Source organism: Lepidochelys kempii, chromosome 5, assembly GCF_965140285.1.
Source record: "Lepidochelys kempii isolate rLepKem1 chromosome 5, rLepKem1.hap1, whole genome shotgun sequence".
Classification (NCBI taxonomy): Eukaryota; Metazoa; Chordata; order Testudines; family Cheloniidae; genus Lepidochelys; species Lepidochelys kempii.
The window spans coordinates 103399960-103416966 of record NC_136384.1 but is presented as its reverse complement, the minus strand read 5'-3'; the positions used below and the strand labels follow the sequence as shown (position 1 = coordinate 103416966).

Here is a 17007-nt window from a genome sequence, read left to right as displayed (position 1 = left end):
AATGCTCAATGGGAGCAGGAGCTCATGGGTGCTGAACTCCAACACTGTTTCCCCCACAGGGAAGAGAATAACTGCACTTCTGATTGAGTAACTTTCTTATTGTCTTAATACGATGGGAACAGAAGGTTTGAGGAAGATACACTGTGAAAAACAAGAGGAAAGAACACACTAAACATCAAGGTCTGTTCCATATGCTTGTGCAGTATGAGCTTGTATTTTGCCATAGTGTTCCATTTTCCTTGCATTACACATCATCCACTTCCGTCCCTGACTGTACTATTGGAGATCTAAGAGCTAACAGATTATACTAGTAACACAGAAGAGGCATAAATGCATGTGTGGGCTGTGCAGTACAAACTGAGCTTAAATTTAGGCTCTCACCGGACATACATTTAGTATAATCACTATTAAATGAAAGGAGCCTAACAGGTCAACCTATAATAAATCAACTCAAGGTTTTAAAGAAAATAAACCAACCTAATAGTGAGATTCTCTTTTTGGTGTTGCTACATGACACAGAATCATACAGATGTAGAGCTGGAAGGGACCTTGAGAAGTCATCTAGTCCAGGCCTCCACACTGAAGCAGGAGTAAGTGATAGGAAAGCATTTCTATTTTCCTTGCTACTTAAGCATTTCTGGTAAAAAAACAAAACAAGCAAAAAAAAAAAACAAAAAACCCTTCATCTGTTTTTCATTTTTTTTATTTACTTGTTTCCTGTTGTGTTTTGGATAAGGACTTCATACTGTTATGCTGCAATCCAATAACCTGTGTGATAAGCACCACAATACGTATCTATATTACTCTGGTGTACACTGAACCACATGATAAATTGCTATCCGCAGACGGTTAATGAAAAGAAACACATGGGGGGGGGGAAAAAAAGATACGCTGTTCCTCTGATCCGTTTGATTTTGCCAGGGTCTGTGAACTGAATGGGTCGCAAGACTTTCCTAACTGGACAGGCAAATATCACCTCCCCACCTCCTTTGGGGGGCATTCCTCTTCTCGTTATCTGGACACCACAGTAAAAAAGGAGAAAACAGGTTAGCAAACAAATGAAAGACTACATCTACAAATTCAAATGGATGACTTTTATTCCACTTATACTAGAACAGTAACAATAGAGGCCAGTGTCACATGAATACAGGAAAGGCAATGCTAGAGCTAATTTACACCAAGAGGTAAAGATCATTCTCTATCTAATTTAAACTAGGATGGGCAATGCCTACCACTGAAAAATCTCCATTGAAGATTAAGTCAAAGGGATAATAAAAACTGGAAAAATGACTTGCTTCTGAAGGAATTTCATGAAGATTCTCAAATGCTTAGCACGCAAAGGACTAAATCAAATCTCCAACTCATCCTCATAAACCAAAAGGAAAGCAACAAGGATACAGATCTTTCAGCCTGTCAGAAACAGCAAATATTTTAAATAATTAACCTGTGTGCACACTAAGTAGGTATTAAAAAAAAAAAAAAGGCAGGCAACAGTTAGGAACTCCTGTCTGGTAGGAAACTGAGGAAGGGTTTTGTTTTGTTTTTTTTTAAATAAGGTTAAGTTTGGAGAGACCACAATTTCTTCTCCACATCCAACCCCTGACCCAGCTCAGACCCACATTTTGGGATATGCCAAAGGCACAATTATTAGTGGATTGTGGGAGAGAAGCCTCCCCAAATTGGAGGAAGCCCTGAATTTGCATAAGATTGTAGATTCAGTGGCTGTCTGGCTGAACCAGTGGTAAGGGATGGGGGAAGAGAGAGACGATCCCACTAACAGTACCTAGGGGTGGGAAGTGTAAGCAAAGGAAGATGGAAACTGAAAGGACTGAAGAGAAGGAAATGATGCCGACCTTTTTTGGGAGAGGCAGGAGAACCTGGAGAGGAAGGAGAATGACTATTCTTGCCATCTTCCAACCTCTCCCACTCAATAATCTTGGCATTTCTCCCCTACCCTAAAAGGCCAACAAGAAGGGCAAAGAATTTTTAGTAGCACATTTAATAAAACCTAGTGATGAGAGTACATCTCCTAGAGACAGAAGAGGGCAGGAAACACGTAGCTCTGTGTGAACCAGGGCAAAATGTCATTTCAGACAACGCTAAATGGAAATAATTAAAAATTATTACCTTTAGTTCAAAACCTTCACCATCGATTCCAAATTTTTTCAGCAAGGGCAGAGCTGTTGCCTTAAGTACATCCACCTACAGTAAAGGACAAAAAGTCAGCCTCTTTACTACCATGAGATAAAACAGGCAATATTTATGTTCAAAGAAAGTTAAAGAATCATGTAAAGGGTTTTAAAGGATAGTCAATTATGAGCAGTCTAACGGTTCAGTCTGGGCCCTCCAGACTAAACAATACATACATATTATAGACACAGCTGATAGTGCTACCTACTATTAAGGTTGCCTGAAACTTCTCATTATAAGACCGTGTTTTCAGTTGCTTATAACTTTGCCCAAACTTTAACTGTTTGGACTGAAATTTCCCACACTGGATGTGTGCACTTTCAATTGTTTGAAAGTTGCAGCAAAAACAATGCAGCTGCTTTTCAGAATGAGGTTAAAGAAAAACACGTTTTGTCCACGTTAAATTCTTACAACCATTTCTTTGAGACACCCTAGCACCTCCAGACTTTGGAGCAGGGACTTGAAATAAGGCAGGGGGAGGATGACAGGGAGCTCACCCTGGTGCCAGGGATGCTCCTTTTGCTGGTTCTGTGGGAAAACACCCCCCAAATTTGGCCAAGTTGCGAGCCTGGGAATAGTTTCAGTTTGGATATGTTCAGTAGAGACTTGAGAGTCTGATAGTCCTCTGAACAGTCCGTCTGCACTGGGCATGCTCCAAGTCGAGGGCTGAGCAGGACCTTCCCTGCAACTGCTGCTCTTGGCTGCTATGGGTAGCTGTGGCGCTGGGCACCAGAATTGAGAGCAGGGAGACCATCTGTTCTTCACTCTCAAAGCTCCTCCTGCTGGTGCCCAGGCAGCACTGAGGAAGCTACCTGAATGGAATGAGAGAGGACAAGAGCCAAACCTGGGAGAGCGGCAGAGAGAATGACCAGAGATGGATGAGGGAAGACTGGAATTCAGACAGGAAGCCCCCACAGGGAAAGTGGGACTGTCTGGGTAAAGAGAGTGACATTGGGATTGGAAGAGACAAGACTAGATATAGGCCAGGTGGTCTGTGACCACTAGAACCCACTCCCCTCCAGAATCTGCAATGGAACCCAAGATTCCAGAGTCTTACCATTCCTTGGCTGAGAGCAAATATCTGTGAAATCCACTAGCAAAAAAGCACCCACCCCATCTCCAGCTAGTAGCTGGTCCACATAGATGACTGCAACCTACTTTTGCTATCAGTTATTCTGCTAGCTCAAATGGCAGACATTTTCAACGTGGATCTAAAGGTTCAAATCCTATTTCTGAGCAATGTGGGTGTTGATATGATGCCACAAGATGGAATTTGTTTTTGAGTTTTGTTTTTTAAAAACCTGGGACGTTACACATGAAAAACTATAATAAAAGAATATTAGACTTGCAGAGTCGAGGACTAAAGTTAGGAAATTACATAATTAAGGTTGCCTGTGCACCCTTAATTCAGCCCCCTTGTGCATGAACATCATGATACAGATAATCAAATATGATTCTTTTAGCATAATTTTGTTTATTTATACACACACGGGTGCCTAAAGTTTTGAAAGTCCTCTTTAAATCCTGACAAGTTATCAGAGTTACACAATGCTTCTCTCTCTCTCTCTCTTTTAAGAAAGTGTTCTAGTTCTGGTAAAAAACAGTCCTACTGTGCAAGTTAGGAAATCCCCTTTTGCAATCCACTGGGTTCAAAATACTCCTGGAGGAGGTATCTATGGGGAAAGCATGTTATGACCATACCATGGGACCAGACCAGCTTAAAGTCCAAGTTTGTCTTCAACAACTGCAAGACATTGTAACACTGTAGTTCCCAAACAAGATCAGGATTGTACTGGGCACGGTACAGACATATAATATAGACTGTCCTTCTCCCAAAGCGTTTACAATCTAAATAGAAAAGACAAGTGATGGGGTCCAAAGAAGGACTATTATTCCCATGATACAGACAGATTAAGGGTTTTGCCCAAGGTCACACAAGTCTGAGCAAAGCCGAGAGTTGAACTCAGATCTTCTAAATCCCTGTCTAGTGCCTTAATCACACAACCATCCCTCCTCCAGAGCCTCAGTTGTAAACCACAATATACTGTCAAACTCTACCAAGGTTTGGCAGCCATAACAAAACTCAGGACTGCATTACAAAAATGCTGCCAGAATTAATCTCTCTGTCCAGTGGTTACACTTATAAAGGTTAGCGTTTGTGACCAAATGTATCCTTGTTTTTCTTTTTATTGTATTAAGAAAACAAAATCATTTTAAAAAGCTATTCACTTGCCAAGAAACATTTAAAAAACCATTTTAATGAGATGACAACCAAAATGAACCCTAACAATAGGTGATCCTCCTTCTCCTAGATAGCCATTAGTTAAAACTCTCCTCAACACAGCGCCTATCCCTGTTAACACAGATAATGCTGGCATGTTGGCAGAGTCTCAGATTGGCTCCTGCAGTAATAGAAACACAGGAAAGCAGGATTTAGAAAACAGAAAAGGACAAAAAGTCAGCAGGGAAAAATTTTGTTTTCATGTTTTTAAGACGGGATTACAAACAGCTGTTGAATTTAAACAGATTATTGGAGAGTTTGCTTTTTAATTGCTCCCCAGCTAGAACCCTGTATAATCAACTTCATGCCAGTGTGAACAACATTTCAATTATAAAGTCCTGGAACCCAAATCTTATCATGTTAGCACTCAAGAGCCAAGATGAGGTTAAGGAACTGTTACGGGTATATATTTTAAAATCAGATTACTGCAGCCACGATACATTTGCAGTATGTCATGATAATCCCAATCTGTTTTCCCCTTGTTTGCATGTTATATTGGTGAGATGAAATCCCCTCCACTTCATAAAGAGAAAAGTTGCCCATAGGCATAGGGGTATTTTGAGTGGTCTGTAGCTACACCAACTCTGGATGTGAGTTTGGTAAATCTCACAAGATAAGGGGCAGGCCTGGTCAGACCATCATGAAAAATCTAGAGTATTGTAGAGCATGGCCTGGGTGACCCAGGAGAGGAGGTGGGCAGGGAAATTCTGCCATCCTAGTCTCTTCTCTGTGAATACTCCAGCATGGTGTTAGGTGCATGCTGCAGCTAGGGATGCTGTCTTTCTGGCAACTGAAGTAAAACTCTCAGTCACTGAAGTCATGTCACTTGCAACAGTGGGGGCGTCAATATCTCGGTTCAGCATCCATCCAGTCTGGAACATTTTCCCTGCAGTTCAATTGGCTTCAGTATCTTCCACTTCCTGCCAACGGTTACACGGTGTTGCTGCCTGCTGCTAAACAACAGTTTGTTTCACCCCAATGGGTATGTGTGCACGCACAGTCAGAAAGATGCTTTTGCATCCAAGGCACTATGGGCCAGACCCACAGCCCAGGGGAGTCTTTCCACAAGTCCTCCACTTATGGAAGTTTCACCTCTCCTCCCCTCTGCTCCACCGGTAGCACCTTCCCTGGCAGGAGGAGGGGTTTCTACTGTACCCCTTCTCCCCTTGCTTAGGGAAACTTATTGGATAGGGTGAGCTCTTTGGCACTTCCTTGGAGGGGGATAAGAAGTCAGGCATCTGCTGCTCCCGTTTCTAGGCCAAGGGAAAAAACAGCTAGAGCTCAGCAAGAGGCTGCAGCTGGAGTCAGCCATGGAAGGCAACCAAAAGGTATCCAGAGCAGGAATGCTCCTGGGCCAACCAATGTGAAGATAGCAAGGGGCAGGGAGGGAACAAGCCTGGCCCAGGAGAGGTGAACCAGACGAGCAAACAATCTTCATTCTCCTTGTTCACCAGCCCAGTGTAGAGAGCAGGAGGAATTAGCAGGGACTGTTGCAGCTACTCCTCCGACCCACTTGCTCTGCAGCTCACCTGAGGCAGAATGAGTGGGCCCGACAGTGTAACAGCAGCAACTGTCCTTGCCACAACAGTGACCTTTGGTTAACGTCTTAAGGTTTTCTTCACAGCTGTAAAGGCTGGGATCAAGGAGTTTGGGGGTTTGCTTTTCACAACGAAAGCTTAGATTCTGTAGGTGAGGATGAGATTGGTTATACTCACTTGGGGAAGCTTCCCACTCAGCTCAGGCCAGCCAACCCTAGCATAAAGATGTTACATCACAAAAAACGATAACGTCCTATTGATGACTACAAAGGAAAAAGCTTCCTCAGCACACAGAGGCTGCTCTCTTTCTTGTCCACATATTAAACTGTGATGGAGAGATTCTCTTCTCGTGCTAATTACAGTGGGGAAAAGCATTTTTTTTGAAGCAATCATTTTAGTTAAACGAGTGAAAATATGGATGAAAATGCTGAGGTAATGTCCATTTACAAGCTACTGGCTGTTAGAGAACTGCTGTTTTCTTTCAGATGTACGTTGGGGACTTAGGCCTTGTCTGTATGTAGATGTTACACCAGTTCAACTAAAGTTGGTCTAAAAATCCAAGTGCTAGTTAAACCCATGCAAACCCCCTGCATGGACACTCTTGCATTGGTCAACTTACTGGCATAAGCCATGTTTAAGAGTGTCTATGCAAGGTTTTTCACTTGTTTAACTAAAATGATTTAAAAATACACTTCTTATCACACCAATGCAATTGTGTGTGTAGACTAGGACTTAAACACGTGCTTCAATGCTGTCCTGAATAGAGGTTCTTGTGGGTAAATATAGTTTTAGTCTTAAATGGACTTGGTTTTTGATTATTTTATAAGCAGATGGTGCCCTGGAGCTGTGCGTGGAAAAGCTACAGCAATTTGTCCAAAAAATTGTGTTCTAGTTTATCCATCTGTATATCTGGCTCCAAGATCCAGGCAGTTTATTAAAAAGAGCAAATTAACTTTAACATATTATGGATAGTTTAAAATTGGCTTTAAAAAAAAATGCTTTTCCCCACTGTAATTAGCATGAGAAGAGAATCTCTCCATCACAGTTTAATGTGGACAAGAAAGAGAGCAGCCTCTGTGTATTGAGGAAGCTTTTTCCTTTGTAGTCGTCAATAGGACGTTATCGTTTTTTGTGATGTAACATCTTTATGCTAGGGTTGGCTGGCCTGAGCTGAGTGGGAAGCTTCCCCAAGTGAGTATAACCAATCTCATCCTCATCTGCAGAATCTAAGCTAACCTTGCATAGACACTTTTAAACCTGGCTTATGCCAGTAAGTTGACCAATGCAAGAGTGTCCATGCAGGGGGTTTGCATGGGTTTAACTAGCACTTGGATTTTTAGACCAACTTCAGTTGAACTGGTGCAACATCTACATACAGACAAGGCCTAAGTCCCGTCTCAACAAGGATGTGTTTTCCTGAATCAAGCCTAAATGTTTAGATATATGTCAAAGCTTACTTGAAAACAGCATTCAAGTTGGGGTGCTTTTGCCCACTGAATTTTACAGGGAAGATTTTCTCCATCACCATTAAAGAGAGGCAATTTAAAATAAAATTGCCTTTGATTTTTTTTTTTAAACATTATTGGTTCAATGAATATCTAAAATAGCAGTAAATGAATGATGAGAGAAAAACATTTCTTTTTTCAATTTAATTCCATGCCATTTGACAGCCCTTTGTGTATAACTAGTAACGCTCTCTGGAAATTCTATGATAGAACGTTTTTTCCGTCCAAGAATGCCAAATTGTCAAAATTAAAACGTTTTGTGGAAACTGTGTGATTCTGCCAGAGTTACAATGTTCCAGGTTTCCTGGCAGCTCACCCGCCTGGCAGCCTTCCATGTTCTTGGCTCTTCAGCAGCAAATCTGGTGTCCTGACAGGGAGCCGGGAACAACTGGCTCCCAAAGACCACAGCTCCTCGGTAGACTGGGTCTGCCAGGGTCTGTGGCAGCACGCCAAGTGGACTGTCTCAGACCAGGTATTCCATTCTCCTTCACAGAGAAGTTCAATTTCTTTTTTCCCATTCCAAATGGGATTTAAAAAAAAAAAAATTTTAAATCCTCCGTGAAATGGAATTACCTTTCTCCACACAACTCTAATACCCAGTTTCCATTTCCCCTCCCATTTGTGTGGATGCTTACAAAGGAAATCGGAAGAGAAAACATTTTTTTAAAACAACAAGAAAATGTAGTTGTAAACCACAAATACTGGCTGAGGGACTGAAGGGCCAGTCTAATAGCTGCAACTGTACACAGTGCATTTTTAAACTGGTTAGATTTCCATCTGAAAGCATCCCTTTAATCTAATCACAGGAAGGATGGCAGTCTCCAACGTACATCTGAAAGAAAACACCAGTTCTCTAACAGCCAATAGCTTTTAAATGGACATTACCTCAGCATTTTCACCCATATGTTTTCCTCACCCCCTTCCGTAATAAGACTACCGTTTTTAGATTGAGCACTGAACTGTCACTAACACAATTCATGGCAACTGTGGCTAAGTTCAAAGAGCCATTTGAACTTGTGTTCTTATTAGCTTCTTTCTGAACAATCAGGCTGCTTCCTTTCTGCAAGCTGGCTTGTAACTGTACAGCAGCTGAGTAAATTATGTACAGCGCTTTTCCTACTGTAACTGAATTAGTGTTGCATGATCTTTGTTTCAAATGAACTGTGGGCTTTATTTTAGCATCAGTATAATCATGCACAATGGAAACAATAAGAAGCATTCCTACTTCACAGAAAAAGCCCCTCAGAACTTCAGAGACAACTTCCTCTTTTCATAGTACTCTGGAGAATCAACCTCTCCCATCCTTAAGATTAGGAAAAGCAAACTTGGTGTGAGGGACAAATGTGTGCAATGTGAAGCCTAGAAGGATTGCCCAGGAAAGGATGAGAAGCAGCAGAGAACTGAAGTCAGAAACTGGGTTAGAAGCTAGCAATGGGACCAGGATGCAGGGGTAGGGGGAGATGCAGAGAGGGGCTGAAATGGAAAGTGTCATAACTGAAATAATCTGAAGGGAGCCATACGGGCAGAAACATTCATAGATATTTTGGCATCAGATGTTCTATAAACAGCTGTCCTGTCTACCTTGCTTTGATTCTTCCATCTTTCACTTTTTTTTTTTTTTGCCTTTTGCTGTATTTTGGTCTCTCTGTCTTTCAGTGGGCTTTTCCTTCATTTTACACTTGTCTGCAGTGTTATCTCATCACCCACCAACCCTTATTTCTCAGCGTTGTATTCTCCCTTCTTCCTCATCTTGTCATGTTCCCCTGCTCGTGTCTGCTCTACTTCCCTTTGTGACATTATTCTTTCCCTCTTGGTTTCTCCTTGCATTTTTTTCTAAATCCACAGAAGTTAAGCACTGAGGCACTTATGAAAATCTCACTTGGGACCTATCTGCATATTTAAAATCTGGCCCTATGATCTTGTCACAGGTGGCACACACAACCCCATATTCAGGGCAGGCCTAAAAGTCTCACTGCCAGAAACCAGGAGGTGAAAACAAGGGTGGATCACTCCAGCTGCCCTGTTCTGTACTCTCCCCCTGAAGTTCTGATTCTGGCCACTGTGGGAAACAAGATACCGGCCAAGACCATGGTCTCACCCAGTATGGCAGCTATTGTGTTCTTTTGGTCTTGGAAAGAGCTGTTGAGCCCAGCAAGGGGCTGAAAGAACTGTGGAGTGGGGGAAAGATTTATTTTGATTTACGCTAATATCTGAACTATGATGTTTCTTAAATACACGAGACCCCCAAAAACTGGGGATAGTTCACTTGCAATTGGCTGGGTGTAGTTTTTGAGAAGCCCCCATAAGGGAAACCTAGGGCAGTGGCAGGGTGTGACGCTGGATCAGTAAGACCCTGGTGCAGATCTAAAAAGTCTCTTATGCGTCTAGCTTCTCTGATCCCGATTTTATTTTGTCTAAATGCTGAAGGAGAGTACACTGACTGAAATGTGGTGTTTACTTCCTGATTAACCTGATGGCTCCCGAGACAAAGTAGCACAGAGCATGGTGAATCCTACTTAAAAATACAGTGGGGTTTTTTGTCGATGGGGAGGGAAGAAGAAAAGAGTTGTCAGGGCACTTAATGAAGTTTCGTTACTTACTGAAGGGTCTACTTGATCGTTTGTTACTCCCCTGAGGATGATTCTTAATGGATGTTTCATGAAAGGTGCCAAGCAGAGCAGACTTTCCAAATAATAGCCAATACTACGGTGGGGGCTGCAGTCGTGTTCCAACACCCCCCCGGACAGAAGACCAGGCTGATAATATAGGGTGGTACCTTTAGAGAGTGAAGAAAAACAACTGTCATTACCACACTAGAAACTAAGGAAGTGTAACACTCTGATACACAATGATGTCCACAGTGGGTCAATTCCTGGACAGAGAGGAATTTACAACAGAGGCAGGCAGCACTTCCAATGCACTACTCCCAACCCCACTTACCTCAGCAACTCACTCTGCAGGGCTTCTCTCCATTAGAGATTTCTGTACCTGGGCACATGCATCAGTGCAGATGCCCAATACTGATGTTAAATGGGGCTTACGCTGTACAACTTACCTCAGTTTTTCTATACTGGGGGAGCAAGAGGAAACTGCACTGGAGCCTTTATTTTTATTTAAAGTTAATTTTAGTGATGTTATATTACACCATAGAGGGCTCACCTCGGGAGGCTACAGTCTTGAGTTCAACAGAGCTATCTCATCTCAACTAAAATAACTGGAAATAGCACCCAGTGCAGCAATTCCTAATGCAGGCAACCCATCAGAAGGGCCACCACCACCTAGTGAATCACTGCTACTAATTCAAGTTGTGACACAAACCAAGAATTCTCCTCCCAGAAAATTCCAAGTTACGACTGATTCATATTTCTCTGAGCCACAGCATTATAGCAGAAAGCAAACTTAATAGAATATGAATCACTGTTTTAGAACTTCCTGGCTTTGGCTCGTTCTGATTCATCTCAGAGCATTTGTGTATTTAACACTTGGTCCTCTGGAAACAGACCACCATCTAACCTGTCTACCTCCAGCAAAGAGGTCCCTTCTCCCAGCTCCAAGTGACATACCATGGAAGAAAGGAACAGAGAAGAAGAGATAGTTACCTGTTTGGTTTATCTCAATCCTAGAGCCATTGGTCACTTTGTCAATCAGTCGTATAAAACTTGCTTCAAAATCTGTTGGGGGTGGAAAAAGGGTTGATTTTAAATTATTTTCTTTAGGAAGTTATTCCTGGAAAAGTATTCAGCATTCATGAGACACATGTCAATAAAGCTCTCTCTCCTCTCAATACCCCTGGGAGGATGAAGATAGACGGCTGGCTACTATTACTCCCAATTTTAGATATGGGGAAATAGAGGCACAGAAAGGTTGAGCGACTTGCCCAAGGACATGGAGGAAGTCAACATCAGGGTTGGGACTACAACTCAAGAGTTCATTGCTACTTGGAGTTAGGGACCTCCTCTCTCTTTCTGCATATGGATACTGGTAAGAGAAATATTCCTAATAGGTTTATCAAATGGGTTGTTCTCCAGAAATGGCATAATTCTGAATTTACACAAAACCACCAATGAACCCTCTTTCACGAAGACTCCATGAAAAAACCATGACTGAAGACACTGGAAAATGCTTAGAGCAGAGCAAAACAAAAGAGTACACGTGTCCACGTGAGAGAGTGGGAAAGGCGGAGTCTAGGCAGCTGAGCTGAGCTGAGCTTGCTGCTTTTTTACAGTAATCATTTCACTGTTACCTTGGCCTCCTCCACTCTTCACCAGTTTGCTGTCTCCCAATACTTCGATTGCAAGCTATTTGGGACAATGGCCATGTCTGCATTACTTGTACAGGTGCAACATCTAACACAATGGGGCCCTGACCAGGACACGTACATGTTACAAGTTAATAACCACCAACAGTTTTTTCCTGTAATTATAAGTTCTCTTTTTAAAGGATTTTTAAGCCTTTTGTTACAGAAGATGACTTCCAAATGCAAAGTGCTGCTGCTAAAGAGCTGTTAAATAGACACCGTCAAAAATCCCGGCTGGAAAGTTTTTATCTGCGGTTTCTACAAACAACACCTGAAGTGACAATAATAAAGATTAGAGAAAAATATTTATTTTTCCCACCTACTTTCCATTTGTTTACTCTGTGCATTACAGCACTTTGCACAGACTTAGTTGCTCAATTTTCCAGTTGTGGACTCTCTTAAACAGCAACAAGAAAGAAGTGTTTTTAAAGTGAATATAGCCAATCCACCCCATATGAAGGGAGACTCAGGAGCAAGTATAGAACCTGAAACTATGTAGAAAACTTAAAATCCAGTCAGTTTTAAAAAGTAAAACCATCCTCTTGTGAGCAGGCTGTGCAACTCTAGCTAATAAGTCATTAAATTAATATAGCTCCTTTTTAAACTGTGACCATGTTTTGCTTTTTACTGAATTACTTAATCTACTGATCGAAATGGTTGCATAAACCATTAACTATTTGCCACAACTACTGTTCCAATTATTCACTATTCATTAATCAATATGTACATGCTGTAGATGGTTGCTATCACATGGTGTTGGTTCCACTCTCAGCTTTGATGACTCTTACACTCACAAAGCTTTCAAGATGGCACTGTGGTGATTTCCAGGGCGAATGTGTGCTTACGGGAATATTTACAATCTTTTCTGAGAACAGCCTTGCAGACAAGATTTCACTTGCACAAATATTCAGTCATGAAAATCAAATAAAAGGGGTTGCAAATACCAATGCAAATTCATTGTTTTTCATTTGAAAACTTTTCTTGCATTAATCACAATTCAAGTATTAATCCACCTTGGCCAAAAATAAATAAATAAATGCTGTATCTTGTTAAAAAGGAGTGGTAAAAGCTACATCCTCTACATCAGTGGTTCTCAATCAGAGGTCCGGGGACCCCTGGGGGGGCCATGAGCAGGTTTCAGGGTGTCTGCCAAGCAGGGCTGGAATTAGACTAGCTGAGGCCCAGGGCAGAAAGCCGAAGCCCCACCTCATGGGGCTGAAGCCTGGGGCCCAGAGGCCAAGGACTGAAGCTGAAGCCTAAGCAACTTAATGACAGGTTTCAGAGTAGCAGCCATGTTAGCCTGTATCTGCAAAAAGAAAAGGAGTACTTGTGGCACCTTAGAGACTAACAAATTTATTTGAGCATAAGCTTCATCGGATGCATGCAGTGGAAAATACAGTGGGGAGATTTTATATACACAGAGAACATGAAATAATGGGTGTTACCATACACACTGTCTCCTGCTGGTAATAGCTCACCTTACCTGATCACTCTCGTTACAGTGTGTATGGTAACACCCATTGTTTCATGTTCTCTGTGTATATAAAATCTCCCCACTGTATTTTCCACTGCATGAATCCGATGAAGTGAGCTGTAGCTTACGAAAGCTTATGCTCAAATAAATTTGTTAGTCTCTAAGGAGCCACAAGTCCTCCTTTTCTCTAAGCAACTTAGCTTCATAGGGCCCTCTGTGGCATGAGGCCCCGGGCAGTTGTCTTGCTTGCTACCCCTTAATGCTGGTCCTGGCTTTTATATGCAGAAAAACAGCTGTGGTACAAGTGGGCCAGGGAGTTTCTATAGCATCGAAAATGGTTGAGAACCCCTGCTCTACCTCCTACCAACCATGTGACTGGGGCAATAACATAGTTAAATAGTATCACAGCATTCAACCTGAGTAATAATCTTTGAGAATTTGGTGGTTTTGAGAGATACTGTTGGAGCCAAGACATAAGTGGCTGCGTACAGTGGTTGGAGCAGGAATCAAGCCAAGGGTCAGAGCCAGTGACAAGGGGCAAGGATCAGGAACAAGGCAGGAAGTCAGACCAGACCAATGTAGCAACCAGGTACAGCTCAGTTGTGCCAACAACTTCCTGGGCCTCTCTTTGGGTTTAAATAATTAGTCCTGACCAATCAGAGGTCCCGGAGTTCCTCCACTCAGGACCCAGGAAAGGCCTCCCAGAGGAGCTTCAGGTTTCATGATCTCTCCATGCAGCCAATCAGTAGTGAGCTGCTGAGTGGAAGTAGGGAGCCAACAGTTGACTGGGAACTGAATTGACCCAGGTTTAAGACCTGTTGGTCACGACAGGTACAGACTTAACCACCCTGTAGACTGAAGTTTTCTACCTGTCAGGCACAGCCGTGGCTGTGCAGGCCTCCCCACACAGCTCTGCCATGTACTTGAACCCTGACACTCGAGGAACTGAGTTTGTGGGAGAGGGGGTAGCCTACTCTTGATGAACATTCATTCATTCATTGAACAAGGGTGTTAAATAGCTACGATGGTGTCTATTGTAACAACTATGATGGTGATAACTATGATAACAACAACTATGATGGTGTCTATTGTAATTTACACCCAGAACTAGACTGAAAAACTCTCCAACAAACTCATTTCTCAGGGACTGCCCATGCAAAGAAATCCTAAGACACTCAAATGGAATTAGATTTTTTTTTTTAAAAAATTCATTTCTACAGTGCCATAGATGTACATAGTGCTGTACAAAAATGGAGAGGGGTTCCTGCCCTAACCAGCTCAGGATTCGCTCTTAAAGCTATACACATTGTGGGAAGTTCTTTGAAATCTTTAGTAGATGGATTTATTTCCATTATCTTCACAGCTAGCTGCAGCTATTTGGCCTGAGGGAAGATGACAGCAAACAGTGAAAGAGGACCAATTAAAATGGTTGAGAATGGGAAGCAGACACACAGCCTGAACAAGCAATAGGCATGCAGGACGAGGTGCTGGCACCAGCAGTCAATGAGTGGGACCATTTGATCCAGAATCTGAATGGTTCCTGGAGCGCTCAGTCCTACTTAGAGGCAACCCATCCCCAGATCTGGCAATTCTAGCGAGCAAGGTCTGTGTACTGTTTAATCAGGGGGTTAGAATCACCCATGCCACTTCATTCTTGGCATCTTCTCCTTTCCTCTACAGTATCAATTGATCTCTCTGCAGCTGCAAAAGCCACAGAACAGACAGAATGATCTTCCATTGCCTAGATGAGCAGAGCTAACCAATGGCCCAGAGGAGAGGGCAGTGAGATAGAGCGAACAGGGTCACTGGGAGGGGTAACCTGGCTCCAGTTTGGTCTATGACTGAAGATGCTGGGAAGATGACAGAGGATTCTGACGGCAATCTGATGAAGTCTGAGTGACCAAAAGGACTAATTCATTAGAAGAGGGGGGCCCATATATCATGAGGGTCAAATTCTACCCCACTGAAGAACGTAAAGGCTTTTAAATTCATTGCACAATCACACGGAATTCCCCACTTCAAGGCCATCTATGACAATTCTCATGATAAGAAGAGAGACAAGGAAATGGGGGTCCACTGCATCCCACGGAAGCCCTCTGATTCTTCCCCTCTCCCCATTTTCTCCTGCTTTGTCACCACACAATGCACAGCACCTCTAAAACATCTCTTAGGGCTTGCTTCACTACAAAATTAAGCTGACTTAATTTAGATGGACCTACAGCCACAGTTAGACAATCTAGATGGATCTAATCTAACATAGTTAGATGAGGTAAACTACCTTAAGTCAACCTAACTCTGTAGTGTAGACCAAACCTGACTTTGGTCCCTTTCATCTCTTCTGTATCTTTTTTGAGTTAAGGGGACCAGAACTGAACGCAGTATTCAAAGTGGCAGCCATCCACTGATTTAGGACAGGACTTTCAAAGAAACCTAAGGGACCTAGATGCTCTAATTGCAGTGAATTTCAGTTGAAGTTGGACACCTTGGTATTTTAGACTCCTACAAAAAATCCCAGCCTTATTCAATAGCAGTATACTATTTTCTGGATTACTTCCTACCTCATTTTAAATGCAACTTAATGCTGGTGGGGGGCGGGGAGAGCGGGGTGTTTGAGCACTGCTAGTTGTTTTCCTTGAACTGTGCACAGTGACACCCAGCTCTCTTAACCCCTTGTGTTAAGAGTTAATTCAAAACTCAGCAATGTATAATGCACCATCACTAACAGGTCCCTGGTCATAACAAAGCACTCTCCCTTGGTGTGCAAATAACTGCAGTTCAGCTCTAGAAATGACATTGGCAGAAGTCAAGAGGTTTAGATTGATGAGGAGAACTGCCAGCCAAATAATTTACATTGAGCTCTTTCAGATTAACAGATCAGGAAACACCGCAAGATAAGCTGCTGCCAAAAATACAAGACCAGCGACAAGCGTGCACCCTCTATTCCTGGAGAGAAGTCCAAGAGAAGATGCATAAGATTTAAGGGTCAAATTCCTTATATTTGTACCAAATAGAATCATATCGGGGAATAAGCTTTATAAACAAAAATACTGAACACATGATTAAGAGTCTTTAATATTTCACATCATTAGTAAAATGCCTTTGTCCCTTACAAGTAGCCATGATGCCTGCATCTGTTTCCTGTGACTTACACTGTGTTTCAGAGCAGCTGCATCTCAATTCACTAATTCGTTAAAACATTTCACAAGAGACAAACTGCAGTGCATGGGGCCAGAGAAAGTACATCCATCAATGCCCACCGTTACACCGTACCGATAAAGGGACTGGACATATAGCTGGTCCATCCAGACCCACCAGTTCAGAAATGGGCCTGCTTGGCTTGCCAAACCTTGCTCCAATCAAGCTGTTAGTAGTTTCCTTGACAATCTTATTTCAAACTTTAATACAATTTTCACTTTGGGATCTGCAATAAACCCTGGGAACATACTCCTGTTATTCACAGGTACAGCACTAGGAGAGCAGTTCAATTCAAAGAACTTCACTGGCACAGCAAGAAATGGAATTGCTGCCAAGGCGTTTTCTTTTCTTTTTCTCTACGTACTCTTAGGACTCTGTCAAAGGTAGATACCGTACATCAAGCATGCTCTCGGTGGGAAACGGCTTCAGAGTGTAACTGGGGGCAAGTCCTTTAGGGGAACCAACAACATGGGATTCAGCTCCAGCTCCAAGGACACCAGGCAAATCTCTGACAGAGTGGTGAGGTG

At 42.5% G+C, this 17007-nt stretch overlaps 1 protein-coding gene across 4 annotated transcripts in view; it reads right to left on the bottom strand.

Moving 5' to 3' along the window:
• The window catches only part of RCL1 (RNA terminal phosphate cyclase like 1), a 57000-nt gene that overhangs the window by 39463 nt on the left and 530 nt on the right, over window positions 1–17007 (bottom strand). For all 4 annotated transcript variants that reach the window (XM_073345255.1, XM_073345256.2, XM_073345257.1 and 1 more), the window contains exons 2-5: window positions 11114–11185; window positions 10115–10290; window positions 2128–2202; window positions 891–1015 (exon numbers count right to left, since the gene is read on the bottom strand). In XM_073345255.1, the coding sequence (XP_073201356.1) occupies window positions 891–1015; window positions 2128–2202; window positions 10115–10290; window positions 11114–11185 (448 nt within the window). The remainder of the gene's footprint in view (window positions 1–890; window positions 1016–2127; window positions 2203–10114; window positions 10291–11113; window positions 11186–17007) is intronic.